General features: G+C 42.7%; 1 protein-coding gene across 1 annotated transcript; it reads right to left on the bottom strand.

Moving 5' to 3' along the window:
- Window positions 1–9,632: 9,632 nt before the first annotated feature.
- Window positions 9,633–10,375, bottom strand: LOC122049478 (ethylene-responsive transcription factor ERF026-like). Its single transcript, XM_042610857.1, has one exon. It carries the CDS (start codon window positions 10,330–10,332, stop codon window positions 9,835–9,837), a length of 498 nt encoding a protein of 165 aa, XP_042466791.1. The 5' UTR covers window positions 10,333–10,375; the 3' UTR covers window positions 9,633–9,834.
- Window positions 10,376–12,472: the final 2,097 nt, after the last annotated feature.

Consider the following 12,472-nt stretch of genomic DNA (forward strand, 5'->3'; position numbering starts at 1 on the left):
TTGACCTGCTAGGACTCCCTCACCAAGTGTCTGGTCAATCCATTTGACCCATGTGGACTTTTCTCCTCGTGCCAAGTATCCGGTCAATCCCTTGACTTGCTTGGACTTTCACCAGATGTCTGGTCAACCTTGACCCATCTGGATTTTCCCCGTGCCTAGCTTCACTCACCAGGACTTTCACTTGGCTTCACTCACCAAGATTTCTAACTGCCTAGCTTCACTCACTAGGACTTTCACCTGGTTTCACTCATCAGGATTTTCTCTCTGCCTAGCTTCACTCACTAGGACTTCCACTTGGCTTCACTCACCAGGATTTCTTTCTGCCTAGCTTCACTCACTAGGACTTTCCATCTGCCTGGCTTCACTCACCAGGGCTTTTACTTGGCTTCACTCACCAAGATTTTCATACTGCCTAGCTTCACTCACTAGGACTTTCACCCGACTTCACTCATCAGGATTTTTTCCTGCGTAGCTTTACTAACTAGGACTTTCACCTGGCTTCACTCACCAGGATTTTTTCTCTGCCTAGCTTCACTCACTAAGTCTTTCACCTGGCTTCACTCACCAGGATTTCCTTCTGCCTAGCTTCCCAGTTAGGACTTCCCAGTCAAGTATCTGGCCAAACTTGACATACTTGACTCTTCTTCAACCAACCTGATCAGACCCTGATCAGAGGGGAATTGCACCAAACAATCTCCCCAAATGAACAACTGCACCTGTATTTGTCCATATCATCGAAGTCTTGTATTGTTAAACAGCGAAACCCAAACCAAGACTCAATCTTGGTCAACCAGGTCAACCTTGACCTGTGGGATATTGTACCAACAATCTCCCCCTTTTTGATGTTTCCCATAGTCTCAACTTCCTTCATGCCACTAGGTAATGAAGGCATAAGTTAAACCCTACATTCTCCAACTAAGAAGGCAAACTCCCTCTTAGATAATGAAGGCCTAACTTAAACCCTACATTCTCCCCCTATTGACACACATCAACAAATTCACTTGTTGAAAACTCTCCCCCTGAAGAGTTGCTCATCGTTGTTCACAACTTCACTCGTTGTGATCAACACGATAATGAAGGTCTCATACCCTTCATTATCATCAATGCTCGCCCTTGAGCATTAATAAGATCCAATAACCCAAATGAAGGTCTCATACCCTTCATTTGTATCGAATGTTCATCCATGAGCATATACCAACTTGAACCACTTGAACAATGAGGATATCCACTCACCATTAAAGTTCAAACGCTCAACCCTGAGCATGTTCTTAAAAAAAGGTTAACCACCTTTCAAGGTTCATGAAAAAAAAATAGTTTTCATATCTTTAAAGAGTAACTCCCCCTAAAGACATGGTCGTACCTTCTGTCATTGCACCAACAATGACTTGGAATCCCTAAACCTTTAGGAAACTCAAATTTAGAAGTTTTGAGGTTCAAAAGTTCAAAATTTGAATCAAACCTCAACCTAAACTTCAATTTAGTCTTCCTCAACCAATCCATCCTTGTTTTCAACATGAAAACACCCTTTTTATGTATACAAATGTATTTTGAGGGGTTAGAAATGGTTACCTAGACTAAAATAGATTCAAAATGGTGAAAATAAGCTTTTCCAGCCAAAATCAGTATCTTTGATCGATTGGAGTTGGGTTCCAATCGATTGAACCAGCTTGAATCGATCCACTGATCGATTCAGGAGGGTTGGATCGATCCAGAAGGCTTCTGTTCGTGAGAAGCCTGCTCTCAATCGATCGCCCGATCGATTAAGACCCTTCAATCGATCGGGTGATCGATTGAAGTCTGATAGTTGCTGAAATTTCATTTCAGTCAACTTCAGAAACCCCTAGAAAATTCTACAAGATTTCAAAAATCATGAAAATCGTTGTAGACATTATTTAGAACATATATTATCATGAAAAAATAGTTTTCTGAGAAAATACATCATATTTTCAAAGATTGACACAAACTTGAAAACTTGCAAAAGCTTTAGTGTTTTCTTCAAGTTTGTGTCTAACTATTCAATGATGATTACTATCAAAAGATAGCCTTCACCAAGGTTTTCCAAAATCATTTTAAAAACATTTTCAAAACCAATATCCCACCATGTTCCGTAGGCTTAATACACATGACTTGTACATTAGTTTTCCCAATGATGGGAAAACACATAACTATGTGTTTTGATGAACTTAAAACTCAAGGAAATGCACTAAATCAGCATGTTGAGTTTTGTTCATCATCCTAACATCTCACTTGTATCTACTGTGCACAAAACACATACAAGTCATCTTATAGGTCTTTGTGAGATGTAAAATTTGGTTTCGCCCTAATCTAGGGATCATGCATATCTATCTAGGCATTTTATGGATATTGAACATCTACCTAGGATGTCACTTGTTGAAACCACCTGTTGATAAATGTCATTTGTCCTTAATTTTAAGAAAATAACCATAATGCATGATAATGTTATGACATACATCAAAAAGAATTAATTTTCAAAAGAAAATTTCCTATAACTACATGATGTATGTATGTCATGACATGGTATTTTTGTGTTTTTCATCATAAGGTATGAATGTAAAAATAATCATAATCATGATGTCATGGCATATAATGGGCAAACAATCATGACAAGGTTTAACATAAATAAAATATACCTAGATTATCTATCTAAGTATCCTTAAGCACATAGCTAATCCTAAAACTTAAACCCTAGATTGCCCAAAGTGCTTCAAGAAAGTGCCAAAACCTAACTTGGCATTTCTAATTCTCTTAATTAATTTATGCCAATTGAAATTAAGCATATTCCTCAAGTGTTGGCATATTTCATTTTTTTCACAAGAGTAGCACTTTAAATTAAGGCTTAGATTTGCCTTAAATTACTAAGAAAATACCAAAGTCCCAACTTGGTATTTCTTATGTTTTCCCAAATTGTGCCAATTAAGATTATAATCAATATCTCCGGAATTTGGCACATTTTACTCTTCTAAAGAGTAAATGATAAATATATTTCATTTTCAAAGGTTAATAATAACCTTGAAAATGCTCCTTGAGTGTCAATTTCTTCAAAGTTGGGTTAACTACCCTTCTTCTTAGAGTTGACACTCTCTAACCCATCTATGGGGTAGAGAAAATGCTCCTAAGAACCCAACACCTATTGGTGCTCCTTGGATGCTCTAGGTATTCACTAGGGATAACTTCCCTAGATACTTTCCTAGTGACCTTGTTTGCCTTCTTAGAAGCCTTGGTCACATTTTCTAGTTCAACCCTAGAGATTGCTTCCCTTGTGACCTTCTTTGTGACTTTCTTGGACTTCTTAGAAGTCTTAGTCATATTTGTTGCAAAAATACTCTTAGGGATGACCTCCCTAATATTTTTGGCTTGACCACTAGACCTAGGGTTTGTTCCATAACTATATGGAACTTTATGGTAAGAAATTACATCCTTCTTGGTTTTAGGTTTGTATCCCAAACCCTTATGACCATTGGATGACTTTGATACTCTACACTTAGGTTTTGACTCTTGGACCCTTGTGGCATATTTGTGATTTTTCTAAGAATCCTCTCTAATTTGTCAAGTCTTGACCTCAAAACTTAATTTTCCTTCCATAATTCTTCAACCTTAGGTTTTTTACTAAAACCTTGATTTTTCTTCTTCTTAGGCAAATACCTAGAATCCTTAGGGTTCTTGTCTAAATTCCTATCTAACTTTCTAAACCTAGGTTGAGAGGTTTTAGCATGATAAGCTACATGATTTTCCTTAACTTTATCATGCCTCCTATTTTCATGGTAAATAGCATTGAAATGATATAAATTGGAACTATCATGCTTTTTATCATTATTTAAGGGGATAGGCTCAATGAATGATACCTTCCTTTTTACCTTGGAGGCTCCCCCTTGAGTTGTGCTTCCTCCTTTGGCTTTGACCACCTTCTTCCCCTTAGGGCATTGACTTCGGTAATGCCCCTTTTGATTGCAAGAGAAACACACAATGTGCTCCTTGCTCTTCTTTGTTCCGGGGATGGTCTCCTTGGGCTTCTCCTTGCCCTTAGGTGCCACTTGGCCCTTCTTCTTGGCCAAGTTGGGACACTTGCTCTTGTAGTGCCCATTCTCCCTACACTCAAAACATATAATATGATTTTTATTATTAATTGAGATATTTTTACCTTCTCATGTAGGGATGACACTTGGTCCTCCATGTGATGTGGATGTAGAGGCTTCCTCTTGATCTGATAGTGATGCTCCTCCATTTGATTTAGCTTGACTTGTGGAGGTGGAAGCTTCTTCATCCTCTTCTTCTTTTGACCCGGATGTGGAGACTTCTTCTTGCTCCGGGGTCAATGATCTACACTCCCCCTCAATCCTAGAGGTGGAGGCTTCATCATCTTGTACATGGAACAAGGAGTATGCTCCCTCCTTGTTCCCTTCATTGCATTCCCTCGAAGATGAAGCTTCTTCTTGGACTTCTTCTTTGGAAGTTGAGCATCTCTCAACTTTGGAGTCCTCCTCTTGGTCTTGCTCCAATGAGTTGTCCTCTTTGGATTCCTCTTGATTCGGTACAGTGGAGGGTTCTTCATGGAGCTTAGCCAACTTGCTCCAAAGCTCCTTGGCATCTTCATATTGTCCAATTTTGCATAGAATTGTGCTAGGCAATAAATTAACCAATAATTTGGTTACCTTGTCATTTGCTTCGCACCTTTGAACTTGCTCCGGGCTCCATTTGCTTTTCTTGAGAACTTTGCCCTTTGAATTCGTTGGAGTTTCGAAGCCTTCCATAAGAGCAAACCATTGCTCTATCTCCACCATTAAGAAGTTTTCAATCCTTGATTTCCAAAGATCAAAGCTTGTAGATGTGTACGGTGGAGCCACCCTTGTGTCAAATCCAAGTCCATCTTGGAATTGCATCTTGAAGTTGAGCTTCTTCAATTCTTTGACTTTGATAATTTTGCTCCAACTTCTTCACCCTCTAGCTCTTCTTGTTATGTTTGCCCCTTCCGGCGATGATTCCGGTGAAGAGCGGCCTCGCTCTGATACCACTTGTTGGGACCGAAAAGTAGCTAGAGGGGGGGGGGGGGGGGGAATAGCTAGTCGCGTTCCTCGTGTGCTTCGTTGCTTGTTTCTTCAAGGATGTGCAGCGGAAATACAAGAAACAACTACAACAACACTAACAAATGGATTTTACTTGGTATCCACCTCACAAGAGATGACTAGTCCAAGGATCCACGCACACACACACCCTCCACTATGAATAACACTCCTTTATGGTAACTACCAAAGGCAGAGACCCTACAACACTCTCAATACAAGAAGAAGGAAAGGGAAACAAAATACAAGCAAAAGCTTACACGTTATGCAGTGAAAACCCTAACCCTAACTTCTTGTTGTAGCCCGCCTCTTGATCTTGGATCACTAGCAAACCTTGCTCCAAGAACCCTTCAAGAACTGGCGGTAGAGTGGAGAAGAAGTGTGGAAAGCTGCTGTGCTCGCTGGAGAGGATCAGAGATGAACGCCTGAAGTCTCTCCCGAAGAAGACGCACGCCAACGACCTTTATCTGCGCCAACGGTCAGATCCCGATCGATTGAATTACTCCCAATCGATCGGGGAGGCTTTGGATCGATCCACTTATCGATCCAGAGTGCCTTTGTGCTCTCGGGAAATGCCTGGATCGATCAACGGATCGATCCAGAGCTTATCGCGACAAATCACAGTTTCCCAATCGATCCACTGATCGATTTGGACCTCTGGATCGATCGGCTGATCGATCCAGCAGGCTTCTGTATGCTCGCGACTGCCTCCCAATCGATCCACTGATCAATTGGGACGAAGGCTTCTCACGGGGACTCCCCAATTGATCGGCCGATCGATTGAGCTCCAGCCAATCGATCGACTGATCGATCCAGTTGCTGGTTTTTGCCCAAAACCAAGTCCCAAGCCCCTCAAACCAACATCCGATCAACCTTAACCTATTGGTACATCATGCCTAGCATCCGGTCACCCTTGACCTTCTAGGACTCCCTCACCAAGTGTCTGGTCAATCCATTTGATCCACTTGGACTTTTCTCCTCGTGCTAAGTATCCGGTCAATCCCTTGACCTGCTTGGACTTTCACTAGATGTCTGGTCAACCTTGACCCATCTGGATTTTCCCCGTGCCTGGCTTCACTCACCAGGACTTTCACTTGGCTTCACTCACCAAGATTTCCAACTGCCTAGCTTCACTCACTAGGACTTTCACCTGGTTTCACTCATCAGGATTTTCTCTCTGCCTAGCTTCACTCACTAGGACTTCCACTTGGTTTCACTCACCAGGATTTCCTTCTGCCTAGCTTCACTCACTAGGACTTTCCATCTGCCTGGCTTCACTCACCAGGGCTTTCACTTGGCTTCACTCACCAAGATTTTCATACTGCCTAGCTTCACTCACTAGGACTTTTACCCGGCTTCACTCACCAGGATTTTCTCCTGCCTAGCTTCACTCACTAGGACTTTCACCTGGCTTCACTCACCAGAATTTTTTCTCTGCCTAGCTTCACTCACTAGGTCTTTCACCTGACTTCACTCACCAGGATTTCCTTCTGCCTAGCTTCCCAGTTAAGACTTCCCAGTCAAGTATCTGGCCAAACTTGACCTACTTGACTCTTCTTCAACCAACCTGATCAGACCCTGATCAGAGGGGAATTGCACCAAACAATCTCTCTAAATGAACAACTGCACCTGCACTTGTCCATATCATCGAAGTCTTGTATTTGTTAAACATCGAAACCCAAACCAAGACTCAATCTTGGTCAACCAGGTCAACCTTGACCTGTGGGATATTGCACCAACATTAAGCGCGATGGAAAAAGTAAGCAATGCTAACACAGACCAATTTTACTTTGTTCGGAGCCTGTGTCGACTCCTACTTTAAGGCCCGCACTCGTTGAGTGCTTTCAGTGGGCAATCACTAGCAGTTCGAAAATTATTATAAACTAAGTGTTGAAATGCTGATGAAAATAAAAGCAATACCGACAAAGGAATAAATCGAAAAGGAAAAAGTGCGCTGTCGGAGCTTCGTTAGCGTCACAGGAGTGTAGAGCAGCAGAGCAAGCAGTAGATGATCTTCTTGTCAGTTGTTGATCTGAGCTTCACCCCTGACCCTTCTTTTATATGAGGCTCGGGGCGCCCCGGATCCCTTCCGGGCGCCCTGGTGAGACGTGGCAGGTCCAACCAGCGAGCTCCATGTGGCGATGACACGATCAGGATTAAATTGCCTCCTGGGCCCTTGGACCTGTTCCGGGCGCCTGGACCACCTTTCTCCAGAGATTCCTTCTCCTGCAAGACAAGGTTAGTCCGAGGCAAATATATAATATGTTTCCTGCAAAACAAAGTATTAGCACAGTTTATAAATTCAATATCAAGATATGACTTAGATTCTGTCTTTCCGAGACCGGAATCTAGTCACGATCTCGACTTAGATATCCGAAATAAATCTAAGCCAAATCGACGCCTAATGTTCCCTTTCCGGGAACACGTCCTCACAGTCACTCCCTTCCAGTGACTTACCTTTACTCACCTGCCAGACGTTCGGTCAGCCCTTCGACCCGTTTGGACTTCTCGCCAGCTATCCGGTCAGTCCGTCGACCTAGCTGGACTTCGTACCAAGCATCTGGTCAGTCCGTCGACCCGCTTGGACTTCGTGCCAAATGTCCGGTCAGCCCGTCGACCCATTTGGACTTCGTGCCAGACATCCGGTCAGCCCGTCGACCTGTCTGGACTTAGCCTGTACACTCGATCAGAGTGTTAGATAACGACAAACCTAACTTAACCTGATTTGTCATTCATCAAAACCTGAGTTAGATCGTTAGTGCTAACCACACCAACAATTGCTTGTTTACTTATGTAGTTCTCTTAGTGTATCCATGTGAAATGTTTACATATGGAGTTATATAGTTGTTGCATATGGTTCAACATTAGCTTACCTATGGGTAGTGTGTATATACCTTACATGTTATCTTCGTAGTTATGAGGATTGAGAAATGAAAGGATTCCTTGTGGAAAAAATTCCTTTCACATGAAGGAAGAGAAAAGAAAGAAAAGAAGAGAGAAGATAAGATAGTGCCCAAGCGAGGCGGAGGTGGAGGCGGAGGCAGGTGAGCATGACCTCACCTCCATAATGAAGAGCCTTGCCCTCCCCTCTACATCACCCTCTCATGGGCTTGTGGACCTCCCCGATCTAGAGTAAGAAAGCGGATGCCCATTGATGGTATAGAAGCATTCCATCTCGTTCATTATTCCACAAAGTGACCTTTTGGAACAAGAGATATTTCAGGTCTCTAAATCTCTCTCTCATATTCCGAGTGCTCATCTTTATTGTTTCCTCCTTGTGGCTGATGGCCATCAACATGCAAGACAACAATGTCTACAATAAGGTGGAGTTGAGTGACATCTCTTCAGATTCAGGTCAATACCAAATCAACTACTTTCTTTGATTTTGCTTGATTCACTTCTCCTTCTCCTTCCTTTTTCTTGATGTTCTCATCTTGCTCAGGTATTTGGTTTCCTTGAACATCATTGCCTTCATCTACGCAACCACCTTTATTCTCAAGGCTTGCCTTGGATGCTTTGACACTCATGGGCTCTTCTTCATACTAGGCGCCTTCAGAGGAGATGGGCGTAGGGGACGTCGCCGACATCGGATAATTAGAAGAAGAAAAATGATATGTACAAGGAAAGAATCTCAAGGAAATGTTCAAGGATAGACACATAAAATGATGAGGTTCATAAAAAATAAAATGTTGGGCCATGAATATATGTGTTTATCTCTGAATATTTCTTTAAAATCTTATGTACATCATTACTCTTAGAGGAACCTGAGTTGGGACTTGGAAGAGATTTGGGGGCTATGACAATATTCTAGGCTTCAAAGGCTAGTGGTGATGAAGAGATAGATATGATGACGAGAGAGAAAAGAATTTGCTTCTGAATGATTTGAATAAATAAAAAAAAAAAGGTCTAAACATTGATCCAGACGGATTTGTCCGTCTATTATTTCAAACAAGCAAATATTGGAAAGATAAATAATTCATCAGTTCTTGCCCAATAAATAACGGAAAGTTTTTCTCACGAAAACTTTTATCAATTTTCTGAAACTGCCGTTCCGAATAAACAGAGCCTAAAGCAATCCGGATGGAAAGAAGAAACACTCTACCGATTAGAACCCGGTCACAACAGCAACATCACATAGGAATTTAATATTTATTATAAATGAATGCTAATTGACTTATTGACACGTAAAATGGCGGCGAACATGAATCCATATCATTCACATCAAAACCATGAATCATACGGGAAAATGAGTCATTCCGATTCTAATCCATTTATGGACATCAAACACAAAAGCCTCATGTGATTATCTCCCCTGCGGTCCTAAAGCGATCAGCCTTCAAATTAAAGATGGAGCTACGCGTGATAATTTCTGTCCAACAAGATTAGCCAACTAATCAGTGCAGGAACTTTCCTTTTTGATCCCCACTATTATCTCCCTCATGACTAGAACAGGATATTGTGAATGGGCCCTGTTATCTCCTTTATTATTAAATTAAGACCGGAAAAATGTATATGTATTATCTCCTTTGTTATTAAATTAAGACCGGAAAAATGTATATGTATATGTATATATCCCTCTATACATAATATATATATCATACAAGTAAAATCCATTTGTACCTATGATAAACACGAATAGTGTAACCTACACCACGTTACCACACAATATGCAAATACTATGCGACCGAGCTCATGCAACGGTCGTATATATGGCGCCGTCTTATTTCATACTAGCTAGAGCTCTATATAGAAAAGCTCATGGATAGCTCCACAGACTCTCGACACCGAAGACCGCCTCCGGCAACTCGTCGAGCGCGACGGGGCTCATCCTCGGCGGGCTCATCAGCATCCCCTCCGCCATGCTCGCCAACAGCTGCGGCATCTCAAATACCTCCTCCTCGTCCAGGAACCCGCTTCCCGACCACTCCTCGCCTCCACCGACGCCGACCTTATAAGTACTCCTCCCCAGCGCGGCGGCTGCCTCCGCCGCGGCCGCGCGGATGGCCGTCGGGGACCCCGACGCCGGCGCGGGCCGCCCGGCAATCTCGTGCGGGAAGTTGAGCACCGCGTCGGCGCCGCGCAGCGCGTGCGCCGCCACGTCGTAGGCGACGGCGGCCATCTCCGCGGAGGCGAACGTGCCGAGCCATATGCGGTTAGCCTTCCCCGGCTCGCGGATCTCCGACACCCACTTGCCTCCCCGCCGTCGCACCCCGCGGTAGCGCCCCGCCCCCTCCGCCGCCGCCGCCGCCGCCATATATATCTAATTAAAGGAGAGGAAAAGAAAGGAGAACAGAAGGGTGAATTTTTAATTGTGGGGGCGAGTAAATCTAAATATATATAATTTAGGGACCAGTTGTTGGAAGGATGTCGGGGGCGATGGTTCGTGGGGGGTTGGCGCCGCGGGGAGTGAGTGTGGGTGAGGAGGGAGGACGCGGTTTGAGGGTTCCGCTAGCTAGGCGTGAGCTGGTGCTTTGGCTGAGAGGGATGGGGAGATTCATTTGACCCTCCTCCATCGGACATCGAATCGTTTCTTTTCTTTTTTAACATTTTTATTATTTTTATAATTATATTTTTCACCTTTACAGGCAGAATTCCGTTACTGCGTTCCGTGGTGCGGTTTCGGGGATGTCGGGCGTCCAGGGTCAACGTCACTTAAAATCGCATGTTTCAGTTTGTGTAGGGCATGGACATGGAAGATCTTTTGCCCCTTTGACGTTGACAGTTCAATTGATTAAGTGGGACACCGTATTTATTGAATATCCTTTTAAAATCAATGATGGATGATAATTAATAATAACGTATATGAGATACGAAGTAAGTCATATCAAGTTTGTGTGATGATGATATAATTGTGAGAAAATTTTAATTTTGTCATTTCCTTAATTATCATATCTAAAGAGTCATATCCCTATTTTAGTGTTGTTAGATTTTCAAATATCTAATATTTCTTTAAATAACGGTTATAAATAACTAATGATATATGAATAACATCTATATAATTTTTTTTTTTTTTTTTGGTCAAACTCATTACATGACTAACAGATCTAGGAATATACAGCCACTTCAAAGGCTTCATTGAAGATAAAGTGTAGTAATACGACGCTGTGTGAGTGGTTCTCAGGTAAATAGGATTGATAGTTAAGATGATATAATAGTTAAGGTCAAGATAAGATGATAGTAAAAATTATGGTGTATGTATTTAAATATATCACTTTTAATGGGATTCAGTTTTATATTCATGAGCATGACTTCTAATATAAATTCGATCGATCATAGAGCCAGTTGGCTATAAGGTTCAATTCTCTACTTCTTATGGGTATGACTTCTAACATAAATTCGACTGGCCTTATAATCGGTCGAACTAACGGGGCTCAGTTTTCCACTTCACATTGGCATCACTCCCAACATAAACTCAGCCAACCCTAGAGTTGGTCGGACCAACGAGGCTCAGTTTCCTACTTCTCATGGACATGACTCCCAACATAAACTTGACCGACTCTAGAGCCGGTCGGATCTCTGGGACTCAATTTCCCACTTCTCATGGGCATGATTCTCAATATAAACCCGGCCGACCCTAAAGCCGGTCAAGTCTATGGGGCTCAGTTCTCCGTTTCTCATGGACATGACTGCTAGCATAAACCCAGACGACCACAGACCTGGTCGGACTTACGGGACTCAGCTCCTCACTTTTCATGGGTATAACTCCGAACATAAACTCGGCCAATGCTAGAGTCGGTCAGATCTCTAGGACTCAGTTCCCTGCATCTCATGGGCAGAACTTCTAGCATAAACCCAGGTGGCCATAGAGCCGGTCGGACCTACAAGACTCAGCTCCTCACTCCTCATGAACAAGGCTTCCAGCATAAACTTGGACAGCCACAGAGCCAACCGAACCTACGGAACTCAACTTCTCACTCCTCATGAATAGAGTTTCCAACAAAAACTCGAGTGACCACAGAGCCGACTGGTCTTACGAGACTCAGCTCCTCACTTCTTATGGGCATGACTCTTAACATAAAATCGATTAGCCCTAGAATCGATCGGATCTCTATGGCTCAGTTCTCCGCTTCTCATGGGCATGACTTTTAGCATAAACCAGGACAACCACATAGCCGGTCAGACCTATGGGGCTCAACTCTCCACTCTTCACAAGGGCATGATTCTCAACTTAAAACTGGTCGGCTTCAGGCTGATCAGACTCCCTCTAGGAGAAACATTGTTAGAGAATCGCAATAATCTATCAGAGAATAACAACTATTTATTAGAGAATATTCTATTATTTATATATACACATAATGGAACCTTTCTCTATCTAGAGAAAGGTTGTCGTACATCCTCCACTATCCAATATATTCTGACACCTCATTATTGCAGAGGCCATGAGAAGCAGCATA

Source organism: Zingiber officinale, chromosome 2B (assembly GCF_018446385.1).
Source record: "Zingiber officinale cultivar Zhangliang chromosome 2B, Zo_v1.1, whole genome shotgun sequence".
NCBI classification, from domain to species: domain Eukaryota; kingdom Viridiplantae; phylum Streptophyta; class Magnoliopsida; order Zingiberales; family Zingiberaceae; genus Zingiber; species Zingiber officinale.